A 20,913-nucleotide genomic window follows, 5' to 3' on the forward strand; every position below is an offset into this window, starting at 1 on the left:
GGGAACAGAAAACTGTATTGAAATCAAATGTTTAGTTGATGAGTAAATTAGCAGAATGTCGGCCAAAATCCATCTTGTTCTGTCTCCCACTGCCGGCCACTGCTTCACATTTATACAGCTGTCTCATTGTACAGCCGTCTCATTGTACAGCTGTCTCATTGTTCTCTGTGATTTAACTGCAGAAGAGCCACAGGGGGTATTGAATGGTAGTGTCCTGTCCTCCCAGGCCAGTGGTCTGTGCAGTATCCTGTCCTCCCAGGCAAGTGGCCTGGTGTAGGATCAAATAGGGTCACAATAGTGGAATGGGATGGTGGGCTATTTAATCAGTGTAGGGTTAGTTGGTTGGGCATTCCCCTTCCTTTTCCATTGTTGTAGCGCAAAGTATAATGGATTTTTACTCCAGTCCAGTTCGTGGCGGTAATGCAACATATTGGGATGCCAACCGCCGTTTAACCTCACCAAAGAAGAAGAAAATGCGCAACACAAACGTACATTTGCTACTGCTAGACAGGCTGACAGTTGGATTTTGAAGAAAGCATACAGACTTTGAAGAATAAGGTAAGAGTTTTCCAAATACCATACCTGATAATTATTGGAAATTAGACAACGGGTGGGTCTAATCATGAATGCTGATTGGTTAAAAGCGCATTCCAGCCGGTGTCTATTCCACAAGTTACCAATAAATCGATGACGTTAAACTGTAACGTTAGCTAATTAGCCAGGCTAGATATCTCGCCAGTTCCATCCAGTACCAGCTAACGGGTGGGTATTGTGGAACGTTCCAACAGGAAACTGTTCCAAAAACTTCATAAATAACAAGGATGCTAACAAACACATACAAAGTAGCATGATCAATTCACCTACGTAGCTTATTATTAATGTTTGTCCATAGGCTACCAGAGTGAGGACAGACATTTTTCGGAATAAACGTGGTGAGTGAAAAACTAAACAAATTTGCCCGCTCTCTACCTGGTATATTTTATACTGCCGCTATACAACGTTTTGTGGGCAACCTTGTTATTTACGAAGTTTTTGGAACAGATTCCTGTTGGAACGTTCCACGAATTATACCCACCCGTTCTTCCGTTTAGGTGGGGAACTTTACACTACAGAACAAGCAAACCAACCAATCCAGGAAATCGTGTGTTGCTGCTTGTTACTGGAAAGAAGACGTCATGCAGCCCTCAAAATACATCTGTTGGCCCTTGACAATAGGGATGGTACAACTTGCCTTCATGGTTCTTCCTGTTCAAGGTATGGTCAACTAGAATCAGTTATATTTCTATGCAACTCACCCTGTCTACAGTCAGTGGCTTGAAGCTTATACAGTCTATGGTTTAAAGGTTTTGACTCCTGCATTTGGCTGCCTTGGTCAATAACATGAACTCTTTCTTCCACATCTTTCAGCTCAAGAATGCTCCAAACCCATAGGAAAGCCCAACATGGTTTTGACAGACACCTTCATCACCAAAGAGACATTTGGAGATGGAACGATAGCAACTTTTGAGTGTGCAATTGGATATGTCAGTGCAGGAGGGTCTCGATCAGTCACCTGTACTGCTGGCGTGTGGAGTGAAGTGAAACTGACATGCGAAAGTAATTCCAATAATTGTATTTATTATTGTGGTAAAAAGTTTATATATTCATTGACCATCCAGAAAACTCTGAAATACTAGCCTAAGCCTAGCCTGGAATCCAGACCCGTTTTGTGCAAATTATGTTTGGCATATGACATGGAGTGGCATGTTCGCACAAAACAAGTCTATTCCAAGCTAGCCTACATTTCCTCTGTACATGAGTCTGACTAATTTTATTCATGGTTTTCAGAAAAGTCATGTGGCCACCCAGGAGAAGTGAAGAACGGCATATATATTTTCGAAGAAGGCATTCAGTTCGGTGCCAAAGCTGCTGTTACCTGTGACACTGGGTCAGTGCAAGGCTATTTGCCTCCCCTCGCTCTCTCTCTTGTGCGTGCGCGCTCTCACTCTTTTTAATAGGGCTCAACTGAGTACATTAACATGTCAGCTGTCATGTTTCACAAAGTTGACAATTTGCAGGCCAAATCTCAAACTTTTCCTCACTAAAAGCTAAAGGAAATGTTTGTAAAGCTTATGATAGCATGATCAGTGAACAGTATGTTGTAACCCCTTGCTATCCCAAAACCAATGGTCCAAATACTCTCGTATTGTGTAATCTTTCTCAGCTATATGCTTGTAGGCAGCGGTGTAAGGAACTGTTTGGACGGAGGCTGGGATGGCCGAGTTCCTGTATGTCAAGGTTAGTCAAGTGAAAATAACAATAACTTTAACAGTTCTATGCTTGTGCCTAGAATAGATCAAAACTGTTTATAACTGCTGTTGTGTTCTACTCTGCAGTGGTGAAGTGTGGAAAGCCCCCCACCATTGTCAACGGTGGACCTGTTATCCCACCTGAAGAAGAGTACGACTATAGAAGTGTTGTGGAATATAGCTGTGAGAAGGAATTCACTCTGGTTGGAACTAAATCCATAGTCTGTGAAAAGGAGGGAGAATTCCAGCCGGCTCCACCTGAGTGTAAAAGTACGTTGAAAGCTTGCCTTTTTACCCCCTTCTGTTTTAAAGTCATAATTATGGTTGTTGACAAAACATAGAACTGTTCGTATGAACTGTTCACACTGATAAGATACTTTTGAAAACTAGATTACTTCTTGGATTATTTGACTTCAGAAAGGATTCAACACCTTTCTGTTTTCTCAATGACATTCAATTCAGCTTTGAAAAACGGAGAAAGTTTTAAGTTTGTTCCACCTGAGCGAGTCTGACCACAAGTCAGAGACCACTATGATGACACCCCAAATGAGTTTGATGGATCCTTTGTCTACTTCTAATGCCTCTTAAGGGGAAAGCAATCAGATTACATTACTCCACCACACAATCATGAGCAAGGTCAGGGTCCAGATGACCTCAGTTAAAAAAAAAAATTAAATTACAAAAATATCACTATCTAGCCTGATAAAAAAAAAAAAATAACATAAGCAGAGATGTGCGTGAGACATTTAAGTGATAATGCCCTAGAAGCCAGTGTTTGGAGTGTTGGCACGGATGTTGTTCGTTTTCGTCGAGTGCCGGCAAACCGTGCCAAAATATCCTCCAAACACCAGCGTCGAGGACATTATCACTTTTATACAGCAAGTTACCAACATATTTAAATAATGATTGACATATTTTAATTAAAAATGTTATTTTGATTCATTTATTCATACTATTTCATCTTTCCACAAGATATATTCCTGACACAAATGTAGGATTGCTAGAGACGCAGCCGAGTCATTCAGTCTTTTGTTCTGTATCTATGAACGCGACCCAGTCGTTCGTTCTAAATGCCATACTGGCTGGCAAATGGTCTTATCCCTTGCTTGCTAGCTAGCCAACTACGGCTAACTTAGTTGCGACAAAGTGGAGCCAGAATAACAGCAAAGTAGCTGCATTTGTTTAAGCTGTTTTCTAGTTAGCTTTATTTGGATACATCTATAACAATCAGCTTGTCAGGAAACTGAAGAAAGACAATCCATTACATTAATTTGAGGTGATTTTAATAAACAAAACCATACTCTTTGTTATCCATCACAGCTGACATAGCTATTGCTACTTATTGTATGTCGCATTTATCTGTACATTCACCTGGTTGAAATATCTGTCGGAGTCTGTGTTACTACTTCTGTTGCCTTGGGTGTTGATGGTGCTGCAGTGTTCTATTTGTTTTCGGCCAGGATGTTGCTCCAGTGTTTTCTGTCTGTCGGTGAGGGATGCCAGTAGCTATGGAGCAAACCTTCGCACTGATGCCCACTCACTGACATAATCTCCCTCGCTTCTAAACCAGCATTGGCTAGTTTCTGGACTGTCGTGGTCCTGATGCTGTGATTTGTGTATGTAGTTGTTCCTGCAGATCTTGGGTAGAAGTGCTGCCAGATAGTTCACGCCCATCGGCTCTGACATGTACCAGATCGAGTCCCCGATACACCCTCCTCTCCTTGGGTGGAGATAAAATGCAAGGGCGTTATCCAGGCATTTCGATAGATATTTCTCCAGTGATGCCACTGGGCATAGTGGGTTCCCTGGCTGCTTGAACACGAATCCCCTCTTGGACTCCCAGCCCCTCTCCCTTGGGTCCAGATGATTGTTGTGGCCTCATTTATATGCGAGAGTGGCGTATCTGAGAGAGAGAGAATGTGTTATTGTTTTCCAGTAGCCTAATTACGAGTGCAACTTAGAATTAACCCAAACAGACTATGAACAACACCTTAGAACGTTCTCATCTGTTTTCACGAGGAATGAGTTGGGCTTTAGTTGTCTGTTTTCTTCTTCGACCCAGATGTAACTGGAGGTCGAACCACACTTTTTGGACCAAACCCCTTGGTGTACCGGGATTCAGAGCCTGGGAGTTTTTGAGCAGGGCCATGTCCTTATCGGTGTTTTGAGGGTAGCTGTTTGTGATATTTTCCTTGCTGCCTTAGCTGTTTTGATGTTGCCCAGAAATACATGGTTAAAAGTGGTAAATTCAGTGTCCTTCATAAGGCACTAGCTGCGACCGATGGGGGGGGGGGGCCCACTCCGGAGTGCCAGATAGCTACTTATGCTGTACTGCTCCCCCTTCCCATTTCGTCCATTTCCATAAAACTTTCAGAGAAGGATGTTAAACTCTTCCTTAGTGACAGTTTTGAAGTCAACAACTTTTTTCTTCTCTGCTAGCCAGCCCTCGAAGCAACGCACAGCCCAGTTTGTATTCTTAACTGTGTTTTTTCGTTGCAGCTTTTCTCTAGGTCTATTCAATGCAGTATCCCCCAAATCTGCATGCCTGGGTATTATTGCCATCTCTTTTTCCGATTCATCAATAGTCTTGCTGACAAATGTTCCATCCATTTTAGTTTTGGCAACAAAGTTTCGATTTAGCCAGTCAACTGAAAAAAAGTTTTGTATGTTGCTATGACAACCAGCTCAAATAGCTGTCTGTCTCGTTCGGACACGTTCACTTTATATGGGACGATGGAGATCGCAATTCAATATTGAGAAGGTTGGAGAGCGAGACGGTAAGGTTTATACGTCTCTGCTGTTGAAAACCAAATGCTAGTCTAAAAGAAATGGGAGATGATGTCTAGATGGTTTTTAAGTTTATAAATCAAATCTTATTCGTCACATGCGCCGAATTCAACAGGTGTAGACCTTACAGTGAAATGCTTACTTATGTCTTGTCTTTACTATCATTATATGTGAAGACTGTTATTTTATCAAATCAGTTTTCTATGTGTAATTATTATTACGTGATTAATCTAATCAGAAACTTTAATCAACTAGGAAGTCAGGGCACCACGGGAAAATGTTTAGTCCTTATTTCCCGAATCGACTCTTCAGATATTTTCATATCTGATCGAGTACAGTCTTCTATTAATGATTATTCATCTTTACCTTCCATCAGTCTCATTCCAAACGTTGTAAAATTCTTGGTTATGTGCACAAACCCTAGTATAAATTATGACTCAACGATATACAAATTGGCTTATTTATTTACTAACTAAATAATCACAGAAATACATACACACACACACACACACACACACACACACACACACACAATTAGTTCATACATCGTGTTGCTACATGATACAAAGAAAAGTCCCTAGCGGGCGAAACCAATATGATGGCTAGGTAAACAAAGAAAAGGGGCAGTGTGGCAGTTCAAGAGCGGGAAACTCATAGAGGATTACTACTCATAGAAATTGCTAATAATTTACATGAACGATGACCGCTCATTCGAAAATAAATTGCAATTGACATATTTACAAGTATTTCTTGCTGCCTCTCTCTGTGGTCGCCGGTCCATCTGCTGGAGAGAGTGGACAAAAGTCTCTGGCTGTGTTTCCCCGAAAATTGGTCTGTCTTTTGTGGTTGTAGGTGGTTAGAATGGATACTTTAGAGTACCATTCATAAATGTTCTCATAAATAGATGCTTCGGCGGTTGTCAGTATTCTCGTTCTAGACTTGCGTAATTTTTAGCTGTAGACTAGTAATTATACATCTAAAATTTGCTCTTATTCTGTAGGAATCGATAGTCTCAGTTTAACCATTTCTAGCCGTGTAGCCAATGCTTCACATGGTATAGTCTTGTCCTTTGGTAGAGTTGTAGTTTAAACCACTTCACACACCAGCATCACCTGGCATGTTTTAGTCTTAGAAATTCAACCATTTGCAACTTTAGCTAACACCGGGGTTTCCGTGGTCTGGTGTGAATTTCATCAGGAGTGGGTTTTATACATTTTAGTAGAAAAGTGTGGTTCCGTGACACCGATGTAATGTCTATGCTCACGTGGGCCATGATCTACACCCAGAAAGGGCCACGTCATGACTCTTACAAGCCCTTAACACGTTTTTCTTAACTTTGTTGATTAAGTAGAGAAATAAAAGTAACAAATAAATAAACAGCAGCAGTAAAATAACAATAGCGAGGCTATATACAGGGGGTACCAGTACAAAGTCAATGTGCGGGGGCACCGGTTAGTCGAGGTAATTGAGATAATATGTACATGTAAGTAGAGTTAAAGTGACCATGCCAAGATAATAAACAGAGTAGCAGCAACGTAAAGAGGGATCTGGGTAGCCCTTTGATTAGCTGTTCAGGAGTCTTATGGCTTGGGAGTAGAAGCTGTTAAGAAGCCTCTTGGACCTAGACTTGGCGCTCCGGTACCACTTGCCATGCGATAGCAGAGAGAACAGTCTATGACTAGGGTGGCTGGCATCTATGAACATTTTTAGGGCCTTCCTCTGACACCGCTTTGTAATAGAGGTCCTGGATGGCAGGAAGCTTGGCCCCAGTGAAGTACTGACCGTACGCACTACCTTCTATTGTACCTTGCGGTTGGATGCCGAGCAGTTGCCATACCAGGCAGTGATGCAACCGGTCAGGATGCTCTCGATGGTGCAGCTGCAGAACCTTTTGAGGATCTGACGACCCATGCCAAAACTTTTCAGTCGCCTGAGGGGGAATAGGCTTTGTCGTGCCCTCTTCACGACCACCTTGGTGTTCTTGGACCATGTTAGTTTTTTGGTGATGTGGACACCAAGAAACTTGAAGCTCTCAACCTGCTCCACTGCAGCCCTGTCGATGAGAATGGGGGCGTGCACGGTCCTCCTTTTCCTGTAGTCCACAATCATCTCCTTAGTCTTGATCACGTTGAGGGAGAGGAGGTTGTCCTAGCACCACCTGGCCAGGTCTCTGACCACCTCCCTATAGGCTGTCTCATCGTTGTTGATCAGGCCTACCACTGTTGTCATCAGCAAATGTGATGATGGTGTTGGAGTCGTGCCTGCCATGCAGTCATGAGTGAACAGGGAGTATGGAGGGGACTGAGCACGCACCCCTGAGGGGCCCCGTTTTGAGGATCAGCATGGCGGATGCCTTGTTACCTACCCTTACCACCTAGGGGCAGCCTGTCAGGAAGTCCAGGATCCAGTTGCAGAGGGAGGTGTTTAGTCCCAGGGTCTTTAGCTTAGTGATGAGCTTTGAGGGCACTATGGTGTTGAACGCTGAGCTGTAGTCAATGAATAGCATTCTCACGTAGGTGTTCCTTTTGTCCAGGTGGGAAAGGGCAGTGTTGAGTGCAATAGAGATTGCGTCATCTGTGGATCTGTTGGGGTGGTATGCAAATTGGAGTGGGTCTAGGGTTTCTGGGATAATGGTGTTGTGAGCCATGATCAGACTTTCAAAGCACTTCATGGCTACAGACGTGAGTGCTACGGGTCGGTAGTCATTTATGCAGGTTACCTTAGTGTTCTTGGGCACAGGGACTATTGTGGTCTGCTTGAAACATGTTGGTATTACAGACTCTGTCAGGGACAAGTTGAAAATGTTAGTGAAGACACTTTTATTCCTTATTTAACCTTTATTTAACTTCTTTGGGCTATGTGGGACGTTAGCGTGCCACCCGTGGCGCACCCTATCAACAGCAGGTGCATTTCAAGAGCGGCAAATTTGAAACCAAATAAATGTCAAAATTCAAGTTTTTCAAACATACAACTATCTGGCACCCTTTGAAAGATAAACATCTCCTTAATCTAACCACGTTTTCCGATTTCAAAAAGGTTTTACGGCGAAAGCATAAAGTTAGGTTATGTTAGGAGAGTACATTGACAATAGCTGTGTGTATTGTATTGTCAATTCAAAGACAGGCGTCACCAAAACCATAAAATCAGCTAAAATTATGCACTAACCTTTTACAATCTCCATCAGATGACACTCCTAGGACATTATGTTAGACAATGCATGCATTTTTAGTTCTATCAAGTTCATATTTATATCTAAAAACAGTGTTTTACTATGGCGTTGATGTTCAGGAAATCGTTTCCCTCCAATACCGGCAGTCAAGTCATGACAACAAAATAATTAATTAATATTAGAAAACATTGGTAAAATATTATATTGTCATTCAAAGAATTATAGATTTACATCTCTTGAACGCAATGGACTTGCCAGATTTAAAATTAACCTTACTGGGAAATCACACTTTGCAATAATCTGAGCACTGCGCCAGAAAAATACGCATTGCGATACAGACTAACCGCCATAAAATCGAAAATACTATGTAAATAATCCATTACCTTTGCTTCTCTTCATCAGATGTCACTTCCAAAGAATCCCAGGTCCATAACGAATGTAGTTTTGTTCAAAAAAGCTCATCATTTATGTCCAAAAACCTCCGTATTGTTAGCGCATGACCTAAGCCAGCCGGACTTCACTTCACTTAAAAAAAAATATTTCCGTTCGTTCAAACATGTCAAACGTTGTATCGCATAAATCATTAGGGCCTTTTTTAACCAGAACATGAATAAAATTCAAGGCGGACCATTGGGTTCTCTTTTAAAACGTTTCGGAATGAGAGTACCCACCATCAACTCGCGCGCCAGGGGTCTAATGGGCCATCACCGTTCCAAGGCTCTTCTTCGGTCAGATCTCACAGTATAAGACTCAAAACACTTTGTAAAGGCTGGGGACATCTTGTGGAAGCAATAGGAAGTGCCAAAACATTCCTCAGCCCCTTTGTTTTTCAATGGCATAGGCTGAAAGTCAATTCAACACATCAGGTATCCACTTCCTGTCAGAATCTGTCTCAGGGTTTTGCCTGCCAAATGAGTTCTGTTATACTCACAGACACCATTCAAACAGTTTTAGAAACTTTAGGGTGTTTTCTATCCAAACCTGAACAATAATATGCATATTCTAGCTTCTGAGTTGGTGTAATAGGCAGTTAAAAATGGGCACATTTTTTCAAAAAATTCTCAATACTGCCCCCTAGCCCAAACAGGTTAACAAGGCAAGTCGGTTAAGAACAAATTCTTATTTTCAATGACGGCCTACACTGGCCAAACCCGGACGAATCTGGGCAAATTGGGCGCCGCCCTAACTCAATCACGGCCGGTTGTGATACATCCTGGATTAAAACCAGGGTGTCTGTAGTGATGCCTCAAGCACTGGGATGCAGTGTCTTAGACCGCTGCACCACTCGAGAGCAACTTGCCAGTTGGTCAGCGCATGCTCACAGTACATGTCCTGGTAATCCATCTGGCCCTGCAGCCTTGTGAATGTTGACCTGTTTAAAGGTCTTACTCGGAGAGAGTAATCACACAGTTGTCCGGAACAGCTGATGCTCTCATGCATCCTTCAGTGTTGCTTGTCTTGAAGCAAGTATAGAAGTAATTTAGCTTGTCTGGTAGGCTCGTGTCACTGGGCAGCTCGCGGCTGTGCTTCCCTTTTGTAGTCTGTAATAGTTTGCAAGCCCTGCCACTTCCGACGAGCATCGGAGCCGGTGTAGTACGACGCAATCTTAGTCCTGCATTGACACTTTGCCTGTTTGATGGTTCGTCGCAGGGCATAGCAGGATTTCTTATTAGCTTCCGGGATAGAGGCCCGTTCATTGAAAGCGGCAGCTCTACCCTTTAGTTCAGTTCGGATGTTGCCTGTAATCCATGGCTTCTGGTTGGGGTATGTATGTACAGTCACTGTGGGGACGACGTCATCGATGCACTTATTGATGAAGCCAGTGAATGCCATCGGAAGAATCCCGGAACATATTCCAGTCTGCTAGCAAAACAGTCCTGTATCTTAGCATCTGCTTCATCTGACCACTTCCTTATTGACTGAGTCACTGGTGCTTTAGTATTTGTTTGTAAGCAGGAATCAGGAGGATAGAATTTTGGTCAGATCTCCCTCGCCAAATGGAGGGCAAGGGAGAGCTTTGTACGTGTCTCAGTGTGTGGAGTAAAGGTGGTCTTTAGTTATAGGTGGTAAAGGTGCTGTATGTATAATATATATGTATAGAAAATCTCCATCCTCTGGTTGCACATTTAATATGCTGATAGAAATTATGTAAAACAGATTTGAGTTTCCCTGCATTAAAGTCCCCAGCCACTAGGAGCGCCGTCTCTGGATGAGTGTTTTCCTGTTTGCTTATGGCCGTGTACAGCTCATCGAGTGCGGTCTTAGTGCCAGTATCGGTTTGTGGTGGTATGTAGACAGCTATGAAAAATACAAACTCTCTTGGTAAATGGTGTGGTCTACAGCTTATGAGAGACTCTACCTCAGGCGAGAAAAACCTTGAGACTTCCTTAGATTTCGTGCACCAGCTGTTTACATATATACATGGACTGCCACCCCTTGTCTTACCAGAGGCCGCTGTTCTATCCTGCTTAAAACCCCCCAGCTGTATGTTTATTAATGTCGTCGTTCAGCCACGACTCAGTGAAACATAAGATATTACAGTTTTTAATGTCCCGTTGGTAGGATATACGTGATCGTAGTTTGCCTATTTTATTATTGATTGATTGTACGTTGGCTAATGGGACCGATGGTAAAAGGTAGATTACCCTCTCAGTGACGGATCCTAACAAGGCACCCGGATCTTCGTCCACGATACCTCTTTCTCCTGCGAATTACAGGCATAAGGGCCTTGTCTGAAGTAAATTGAAGAAAAGGTATTCCCCCAGTATGGGGTGTGTAATCACTGTCCTGATATCTAGAAGTTCTTTTCGGTCATAAGACACGGTGGCAGAAACATCATAAACAAAATAACTTACAAATAACACAAAAAAATTGGTTACGGGATCGTAAAACGGCATCTCCTTCCGCGCTATTATTTATACATTTGCTGGCAGGGTTGATGAGACAGTGGATTGCGCAGTGAAACGGAACATAGTAAATAGGCATTTCAACGTCATAGATTTAGCCGGTGGTGACTTGTGAAATACACAGGCTGGAATGCAGTTTTATCCAATCAGCATTCAGGATTAGACCTACCCGTTGTATAAACATACAACACAGGCTAATATAGCAGTCTAAAACATGGTTTATGTGTACTGTGGGCCTATTCTAAAAACCATGATGCAACATTGCGCTCAGACGAAGTGTGTAACAAAAACTCTAGCTTATTTATTGAAGGCCTAGTTCCAGAATTCATAAATACGTGGTTATAGCAAAATTGTGATAATATTGCCTTCAAATAGTTAAAGGCTAATGATAAACTTGGGCACACCTTGTTCACAACAGTAGCTAATGAAATTGCTGTGTGTTTACATCTGCAGTGGTTTCATGTCCTGCTCCTGTTGTTGAGAATGGCGTTAGGATTGAAGGTCGTTTGCCCCCCTACAAGCACAAGTCTTTTGTGACGTATGAGTGCAACGATGGATATGAGATGACGGGACAGGCCAGTCTGACATGTGAAATAGAAGGCTGGTCAGCTCCTATTCCCACATGCAAAGGTAAGGCTTGTTTCAGTGTGTTACTTAACATACTTTAGCCTATATTTTAACTTAGATATTTTGTGTGTCATTTGGTGTTTAGGACCAGAAGACCAATATGTCAGCAAACAGACTTTTTGAATTGACTCTATCTTATATAAACATATTGACACATTTTGATAACACATTTTGATAACACAATGGTAGGTGTGGTAGGCCTAGTCTTAATGCTAATCATTATTTTTCACCATATGCATGCCTGTGCATAGCAACCTCAGGTAATTATTTTCCCTGAATGCATTAGTTTGGATTTGGTCATTTTGATTTCCATCAATTTCCTCCTAGTCCATTCCTTGCTACTCGCCTGCATGCTTTTTAGGGCTGACCCCAAGTATTTGACTGGTTGACTGTCTGGTCAATAATGGGCTGTCGGTCGACCAAGATTTGAAAAATTTTTTTTAGTCGAGTAGGAAAATAAGTGTGTTTATTTATACGGCACACAAGACACCGGTCTTATTTACGCCCATCTCAGTGAATGAATCCATTGCAGAGGCTGCAGGGATGGCACAGTCCAAGAAGGGGAGTTTCGACCTCTAGTTTAAAGCCTCAAATCTCAATGCATAAATAGTTGATTTTATTAACACACAAGGTGTGGTTATATATGGAAAAATACATGTTTTAAAATCAATTGGTTGAAAGAGAAGATTTTAATTTTATTTTTCCCCAGAACAGCCCTAATGCTTTTAGAAGCAAAGTTGGTTACTATTTAAAACAAACTGGTGTTCAAGTTCAACATTTGATCCATTCAAACAATCCCATGGTCTAGTGAGCTGCTTACCTTCCATTGAGGTCTGCTGATTTACACTTTATTAGTGATTGATTAGCCATCTTGTCCAAGACTATTTCTACTCCTCAGACCACACTGGCTGACTAAAGCATTTGAGGGATCACAACAGTAAAGTGCTGTGACAGACTAGACAAGAATAAGTACTAGCTTAATTGTATTGCATTCCTTTGTAGCCCTTCCAACGACAACAAAGCCCCCTACTAGGCGAAAATGTGCTTAATTAACACTTGAATCAAATTTAACCTGGCCAGCAACAAGTGGTAGTTTATGGTGGCTTTTCTCCTTCACCTGAAACAAAGGATTGATTGTTACACACTGTATATTCAGATCACAATGTACCTAATAAGTAAACATGGGGGAAAAACAACCCATATCAAAAACATTTGAAGTAAACATCAATCTGTACTCACATAGGGCTGAACCCTACCTTGAGTTACGTTTCACATAGACTACCTCGAACACAGAAATAAAGTATTGGCTGTGTTTAAATTTAACAGGAGTTTGTTCACTGGCATGCCTCTAACACCACCTAATTCTGTCACTGCATTCTTTTGATTTATTTTATTTATCCAACATCAATAAGCTGTAATTGTTGGTGTTAAGTGTGTGTGTGTGATCCCTAATATCACCTCTTTTAGCAACAGATGGTGCACCTGATCCTGGTCCCACTAGTCCCCCAGCGGCCAACGGTAAGCTGCCTATTGATGTTTTACATGCTCTTTCCATGACATAGACTGACCAGGTGAAAGCTATGATCCCTTATTGATATCACTTGTTAAATCCAATTCAGTCAGTGTAGATGAAGGGGAGGAGACGGGTTAAAGAAGGATTTTTAAGCCTTGAGACGATTGAGACATGGATTGTGTATGTGTGCCATTCAGAGGGTGAATGGGCACGACAAAAAATGTAGGTACCTTTGAACAGGGAATGGTGCCAGGCGCACCGGTTTGTGTCAAGAACTGCAATGCTGCTGGGTTTTACATGCTCAATAGTTTAGTATGTATAAAGAATGGTCCACCACCCAAAGGACATCCAGCCAACTTGACACAACTGCGGGAAGCATTGGTGTCAACATGGGCCAGCATCCCTTTTAAAAAAAGAAAAAAACATTCTTATTTACAATGACTGCCTACACCGGACGACGCTGGGCCAATTGTGCCCGCCCTATGGGACTCCCAATCACGGCCGGATGTGATGCAGCCTGGATTCGAACCACTGCACTAAGATGCAGTGTCTTAGACCGCTGCGTCACTCGGGAGCCCCCGAGTGTGGAGTCTATGCCCTGATGAATTGCGGCTGTTCTGAGTGCAAATGGGGTGGGGGGGCAACTCAATGTGAATGTTTTGTACACTCCGTGTACATGTTGTTACAACAGTAAGCTGTCTCCCAGTTGCTATCTATTGGTGTTGTATATGATATCTTTGATGGTTCATGCATTATTTAGGCTATTACGTGATGATTTAATATTTACTGCAAATTCATGATGGCATATTCCTTCCCTCGTTTGTTTCTTTTACAGACCACACATGGAAAATAGTAGTGGGTGTTCTAGGTGGACTTGGTAAGTTGTAATAGAAGTTGTGTGGATAATGACAGTAACAGTCCAACATGGTGACCTGTTAAATAAAACAAGAATTGTACTATATTCCATCTTATAAAGACGAACAGGATAAGCAGTATTTGTTTGGTTTTATGTTGAACATTTTCAAATCTAGTCATCATGCAACAATGTTGCTGTACCAATTTATTTCTTAACATACTCAGCAAAAAAAGTAGCGTCCTGACTGTCAACTGCGTTTCTTTTCAGTAATCTTAACATGTGTAAATATTTATATGAACATAAGATTCAACAACTGAGACATAAACTGAACAAGTTCCCCAGACATGTGACTAACAGAAATGGAATAATGTGTCCCTGAACAAAGGGGGGGGTCAAAATCAAAAGTAACAGTCAGTATCTGGTGTGGCCACCAGCTGCTTTAAGTCCTGCAGTGCATCTGCTCCTCATGGACTGTACCAGATTTGCCAGTTATTGCTGTGAGATGTTACCCCACTCTTCCACCAAGGCACCTGCAAGTTCCCGGACATTTCTGGGGGGAATGGCCCTCACCCTCCGATCCAACAGGTCCCAGATGTGCTCAATGGGATTGAGATCCGGGCTCTTCGCTGGCCATGGCAGAACACTGACATTCCTGTCTTGCAGGAAATCACGCACAGAACGAGCAGTATGGCTGGTGGCATTGTCATGCTGGAGCGTCATGTCAGGATGAGCCTACAGGAAGGGTACCACATGAGGGAGGAGGATGTCTTCCCTGTAACGCACAGCGTTGATTGCCTACAATGACAACAAGCTCAGTCCGATGATGCTGTGACACACCGCCCTAGACCACAACGGATCCTCCACCTCCAAATCGATCCAGCTCCAGAGTACAGACCTCGGTGTAACGCTCATTCCTTCGACGATAAACGCGAATCCGACCATCACCCCTGGTGAGACACAACCGTGCCTCGTCAGTGAAGATCACTATTTGCCAGTCCTGTCTGTTCCAGCGACGGTTGGTTTGTGCCCATAGGCAATGTTGTTGCTGGTGATGTCTAGTGATGACCTGCCTTACAACAGGCCTACAAGCCCTCAGTCCAGCCTCTCTCAGCCTATTGCGGACAGTCTGAGCACTGATGGAGGGATTGTGCGTTCCTGGTGTTACTCGGGCACCTGAGTAACACCAGGACCTGTCCCGCAGGTGTGATGTACCGATCCTGTGCAGGTGTTGTTAAACGTGGTCTGCCACTGCGAGGACGATCAGCTGTCCGTCCTGTCTCCCTGTCTTAGGCGTCTCACAGTACGGACATTGCAATTTATTGCCCTGGCCACATCTGCAGTCCTCATGCCTCCTTGCAGCATGCATAAGGCATGTTCACGCAGATGAGCAGGGACCCTGGACATCTTTCTTTTGGTGTTTTTCAGTCAGTAGGAAGGCATCTTTAGTGTCCTAAGTTTTCATAACTGTGACCTTAATTGCCTACCATCTGTAAGCTGTTAGTGTCTTAACAACCGTTCCACAGGTGCATGTTCATTAATTGTTTATGGTTCATTGAACAAGCATGGGAAACAGTTTTAAAACCCTTTACAATGAAGATCTGAAGTTATTTGGATTTTTACGAATTATCTTTGAAAGACAGGGTCCTGAAAAAGGGACGTTTCTTTTTTTGCTGAGTTTATTTTTATTACCTTGGTAGTATTCTGTTCAAGCCTTACCTTGCAGGACAGACATTAAGTTATTTGTAATACTTTTCTGTTGTTACTGGCACACAAACCTATACCAATACCCCTTTCTTTTGACATCCCAACCAAGGAATGTTGTGATTTTAAACTCTTTGCCAAGTAAAAATGTAACTACTTAATGTTAAACCAAATAATACCTAAAGGATTCAAATTTCTCCTTTTTTCTTTCTAGGCGTTGGTTGTATTATAGGATTTATAATCTACAAATATAAAGCACAGTAAGTAATTCTCATTTCGTTAACTAACATCCAATCAAGGCTTGTTTCTTGTCATGGCTCCTCCCTCTTTTCTTTGCGCTCACTAAAACAACTGTTACTCAGTTTCATGTGTTCTTTTGAGTTCTTACTGCTGTCATAACCACCTATGCCGTTTCAGCTAAATGCTGCATGCTTTATATTTGCGAAGCTTTCTGATGTTTAATATCAATATACACACACCAGCCACAGTAGTGAAGCTGCAAAGTAAACGCAATGGCCATTTTGTCAAATCTTCTAGTGTTCTTAAACATTGAACTGGTTGGTCTGTCGTTGATGATGTCCAGAGGGGTTGTCACTCACGTGTCGGGCAAGGGTGACAGATTGTTGGGGCAATGGGTTTGGCCTAGCCTGGGATCCAGACTTGTTTTGTGCTAACATTCCACTCCTTACCACTCTGTCATATAACAAACAGTTTGCCATGACACATGGCAGGGAGTAGATTGTTAGCACAGAACAGGTCTGGGTTCCAGGCTAGGTTTGGCCTCCTGGTCATCCAGAAATGCAGTCATGAAATACATTGCTCAACTTTTGGGTTACAGCTATTGATTTGGCTACCTAGGAAGTGTACCCACTAATAACTCTGAAGGCAAATGTATCCCGTTTATGTTAACTCTTTTAGCAGGGAAGGTGTAGAAATAAATGTGAAATGTATTTCCGGGAGTTTTCTAACTGCATTTTTGGTATTTTATTTTTCAGTGCCAGGGCTTCTTATTTGCCTTAGTTTCCTCTTGCATCGTTGAGAAGGGAGTCACAGTGAACAGGCGGCTGATTTTAATGTACTACCCTCCTGCTTATGAATGCAGCAGCCCCTCCCAAACACTGGGTTCATATCCTTTCAAAGGAAGTTCTATTACGTGATGTTTAGAAACCTCATGATGAAGAATGAATTGGTTCGTTCCCATTTGGAAGCTTGTGCTTAATGAGTGGCCTAACCTGATTATTCAGTAACTATTCATGTTTCCAGTGTACTTCACAAATAACTATTTCTTTATCTGAGCCTGCTTTCTCATTGCTAACATTCTTAGTTAAAATTCTCTCATATGTATGGAAGCTGCCGTTTAGGGCAACCCTGCATCACAAAGCCAGTTTTGCCCGCTCTGAAATAAATGAAATCATATCCACTAAGATGCCCAGCAAGACTCACAGTTTAGATGCATAAAGTGCTGTCATTTCTAAACAGTAAAACTGATTTGTATGAAAATACCCTCAAGTAAATGTGGCATTCTGTACTGTCGCCTCATGTCAAACATTTGCTCAAAACTGCTGGAGTATAGAGCCTAATTAAGTTTTAGCTTCACTGACCAAATAAATACATCGGAGTGCGTTTGACGCAATGTCTTAATATAAGTCATGCCACCGAAGGTCAACGTATTGGTTTGCTAGAGCAGGTTGCAGGTGTGTTGAAACGCTTATATCCTGGAGATCAAGAACAAAGATGGTTCAATGTGAATCAATTGCTTTCGCCAAGTTTAGCTCTAATCAATTGGCCTTAGACAAGTATTGTGATGTGAATTTGAATTTGAAAAGCTTGGTTTTACAAGGAGACCATGCTTGAAACACTAGAGTATACTTTTGATTGTGTTTAGCTCTTTGAGGGATCAAGGGCTCTGGCTCACGATCCAGCTTTGGAATCTTTATTTGAACTTATAGCCTATTTGTATAGTTCTACTGTAGATAAGCCAAGGAAAGATGTATTTTTAAAAAGAAGTAAAAACTTTTTGTTTTAATAAAAAGGGGAAATAAATGCCTGTAATGTTCCTATGTCTATTTCCAGAGATGAATCATGTTTGAGACTTTTTCCCCTGTAAACTGTTTTGAATCTGTCACATTGAATCTGTGAGATTCATTATGGCAACTGGCTGAAGCATATTGAGCAAATGTATTGGAGATCTGCTATTCAACCACTTCTAATTTAACATCCACTGTACCTGACAGCTGAATTGCTGCCTTATTGCAACGTCTCTTGCAATAAGACCACTGGGCCATGGTGTTCTAGGAGGAAGCCTGCAGCTCTCACTAATATATAAGGCTAAAATGAATCAGTTTATTTGTCACATGCACAGAATAGCGTGTGTAACAGTAGTAAAATGCTTACTACTTCAACAGTAAATGTAAAGTAGAAAAACTCTTTATACAAAGTAGATGAAAATCAACACAGTGAATTTTGAATGTTCGTTTTAGATTCTTTACTTTGCCTTATCAATGGAAAAGACAAAACATTCTGCGGTTATACCCTGTATTTATTTGATCTTGACCGACATTTTCCACTCCCCCTTTCATTCCATTGCTTGATTGTCTCATACTGGTGGTCTTTACAGCTTAAAAAAAAAAAAGTGTTGATGAAAATGCGATTTAAATTTCTTATGTATTTCGTGGGATCTTATCAAGTGGTTGCTTCATACGAACCCATGTTATTTAGTAGAGCACAATGTTAGGTGAATATAAAAGTAGGTTTTGACTTTGATCAGAATAAAGCAATGTACCCTACTAAATAAACAGAGCAGTACTAAATGTAAAACAGCATCTTTTCAAAATGGAATGAAAATGCATGTTCCAGAAGGTCATCTTTCATTATATCTAAGACAACTATCTAACAGGAGCAATTTTAATGAATAAAATGAAGTATTAATGTGTGTTTAAGTATAATGTAGATCTCACCACTGACACTAAATGCTGTACTTTGTCTGTCTATAACCAGTTTTATTATCAGTGTGGAACTACTTTTAAGCTAGTATGTTGTGGTCAGCCAGTTATGAAAGTTTTATTTTATTTATTTTTCTTCACTTGTTTAATGTGCCAATCAATTAAACAGCGCTCATTTATACATGAAGTGGTGTCATTTGTCTGTCCATTAAACTTTTGATACTGAACTAGTATCCATAGTTACTGTTACAGTAGACTGTGTTTGGGTTATGGCAGTCCTTGGTTCTTTACCAAATATTTACACATCTCAGATGGGTCTGTTATCTTGCCGAAACTGCTCTGGGCCTCTGATGTAATTTAAAGGAATACTTAAGGATTTTGGCAATGAACTGAAAAAAACGCATCTGTATCTAGTATTAAGGACGTTTGAGGTAGTTTCGCAATGACGAAGTTCATGGTATCTACTAACAGTTACCATAGACTTCCAGTCATTGTGCTAACGCTAGTTAGCAACTACCTCCAAACTGCACGCAGACACACACATGGTATCCACGAGTTCATATGACCCTGGGGAAGAAGGTGAAGGGCTACATTGCCAAATTCCTGAAGTATCCCTTTAAACATTAAGATGATAGTACCAGCTGCATCATTATTTAGGAGCCAACTGTACGTGTTTCACGAACAAGCACGTAGCGATAACGTTCGCTAAGGACGTCATTAGACCATATGTCGATACTGATGGGATCAAAAGAAAAGCATATGCTGCTCTCGGATCAGACTTCTACAATTCAAAATGTCCCTTAGCATTACTATTATTCCACAATGCTGACGATGGATCCGCTCCAAGAGCAGGGTTTGCACAAGGTGCTTAACCGCTTGTCGTCCCCTTATGCCATAGTTTGTACATCTCAATTAGAAACCACATTTGTTTAAGCAAGTCAGCCACATCAGCTATGTTTTTTTAAAGGCAGTAAGGCTGAATTAACTGTTTTGCTGCCAGACAAGGCTCCTCTGATAGCCAGGTGTAGCAGTGGTAAAATGTTGGGACTGCTGTTGGGACAGTTTTATGTAGGCCCTAACAGTTTGTGGGCACAGTTTGTCACCGTTATAGTGTAATTAATGTATTGTTTAGTGTTGTGGTTTTGCTGGCATGCATCCCACTTTTTTTTTTTTCCCCACCAAGATTTACATTCTAAAATCGCCACTGACTACATCCCAGGTTGCGTCTGGCAAAACCCATTCATAAACATCAATATCCTGCCAGGCACGATTAAATCTACATTTGCCTGGCATTTTAGCTATCGGTGTGACATTTGGCGGAGCTTTATCAGTCAGTTCTGTACCTGCCTGGTTGAGTGCTAGTGTGGGTGGAAGGAGTGAGCTCGCCTGGCAACCTGAGCACAAAACATGTAAGGGAAAAAACATGGATATTAATTCGCAAGACCAATACATTTTTCAAATATTTCTCATATTAACATATTTCATCATTTTCTGTTCTCTCATTTTTATTCAAATACCAACTTCTGTTCAGACCAAAATGTCTGATTTTCAAGCTATTCCAATACTTGAATTTCAGAGTGCCAAACGTAAGTACTTTAAGAGGCAATCTGTAATTTCTGTTAAGACAATGAGCGAGCTAGGATGGAGATAGTTAATAGAACTATTTGTTTAGCACCTTTTGAAATGTATAGCGACAGAATTCAGAACATGGGCTGTTCTTAGTGTTCTCCCTGTACACCAAGTCAGAACCGTATGATAAATAAAGGGGCAAGTAAGCAGACAATGAAAGCTCTTACAATATTTGATTATATAATTTCTCTAAAACAGGTTAAAGGCTACATGTGCACCACAAAGTCAGAACAGCAGGTGAAATTAAGAGGGGTTAATAGACCAAATTATTAGGGTGAGGCACATGGGCTACTAACATCTTACTACACAACATACACTTAGTATTACTTTCTTAACTACAGTATACATATCTCCCTGGCATATTACATAATTTATGCAGCAGCATACAATACATTGTTGGACTCACCTTGGGCTGTGCTCAGTAGAACAGGAAGGTGGTGCGGCGGTCCTTCGTGGGCAAATTCTGTCATCAAAGTCTGGCATTCTCTGGATTTA

At 41.6% G+C, this 20,913-nt stretch overlaps 1 protein-coding gene across 3 annotated transcripts; it reads left to right on the forward strand.

Annotated features, from left to right (window-relative positions):
* Positions 1–460: 460 nt before the first annotated feature.
* Positions 461–18,976, forward strand: LOC115167981 (complement receptor type 2). Of its 3 annotated transcripts, none has more exons than XM_029722798.1 (12): positions 461–558; positions 893–932; positions 1,092–1,254; positions 1,408–1,596; positions 1,828–1,927; positions 2,204–2,277; positions 2,376–2,558; positions 11,604–11,780; positions 13,251–13,295; positions 14,126–14,167; positions 16,062–16,107; positions 16,843–18,976. In XM_029722798.1, exons 3-12 carry the CDS (start codon positions 1,176–1,178, stop codon positions 16,865–16,867), a joined length of 960 nt encoding a protein of 319 aa, XP_029578658.1. In that variant the 5' UTR covers positions 461–558; positions 893–932; positions 1,092–1,175; the 3' UTR covers positions 16,868–18,976. The 3 variants fall into 3 exon arrangements, with proteins under 3 accessions (XP_029578658.1, XP_029578657.1, XP_029578659.1); XM_029722797.1 differs by having other exon boundaries at positions 462–558; positions 13,245–13,295; XM_029722799.1 differs by lacking the exon at positions 16,843–18,976 and having other exon boundaries at positions 462–558; positions 13,245–13,295; positions 16,062–16,111.
* Positions 18,977–20,913: the final 1,937 nt, after the last annotated feature.

This window comes from Salmo trutta, chromosome 30, assembly GCF_901001165.1.
Source record: "Salmo trutta chromosome 30, fSalTru1.1, whole genome shotgun sequence".
Classification (NCBI taxonomy): Eukaryota; Metazoa; Chordata; class Actinopteri; order Salmoniformes; family Salmonidae; genus Salmo; species Salmo trutta.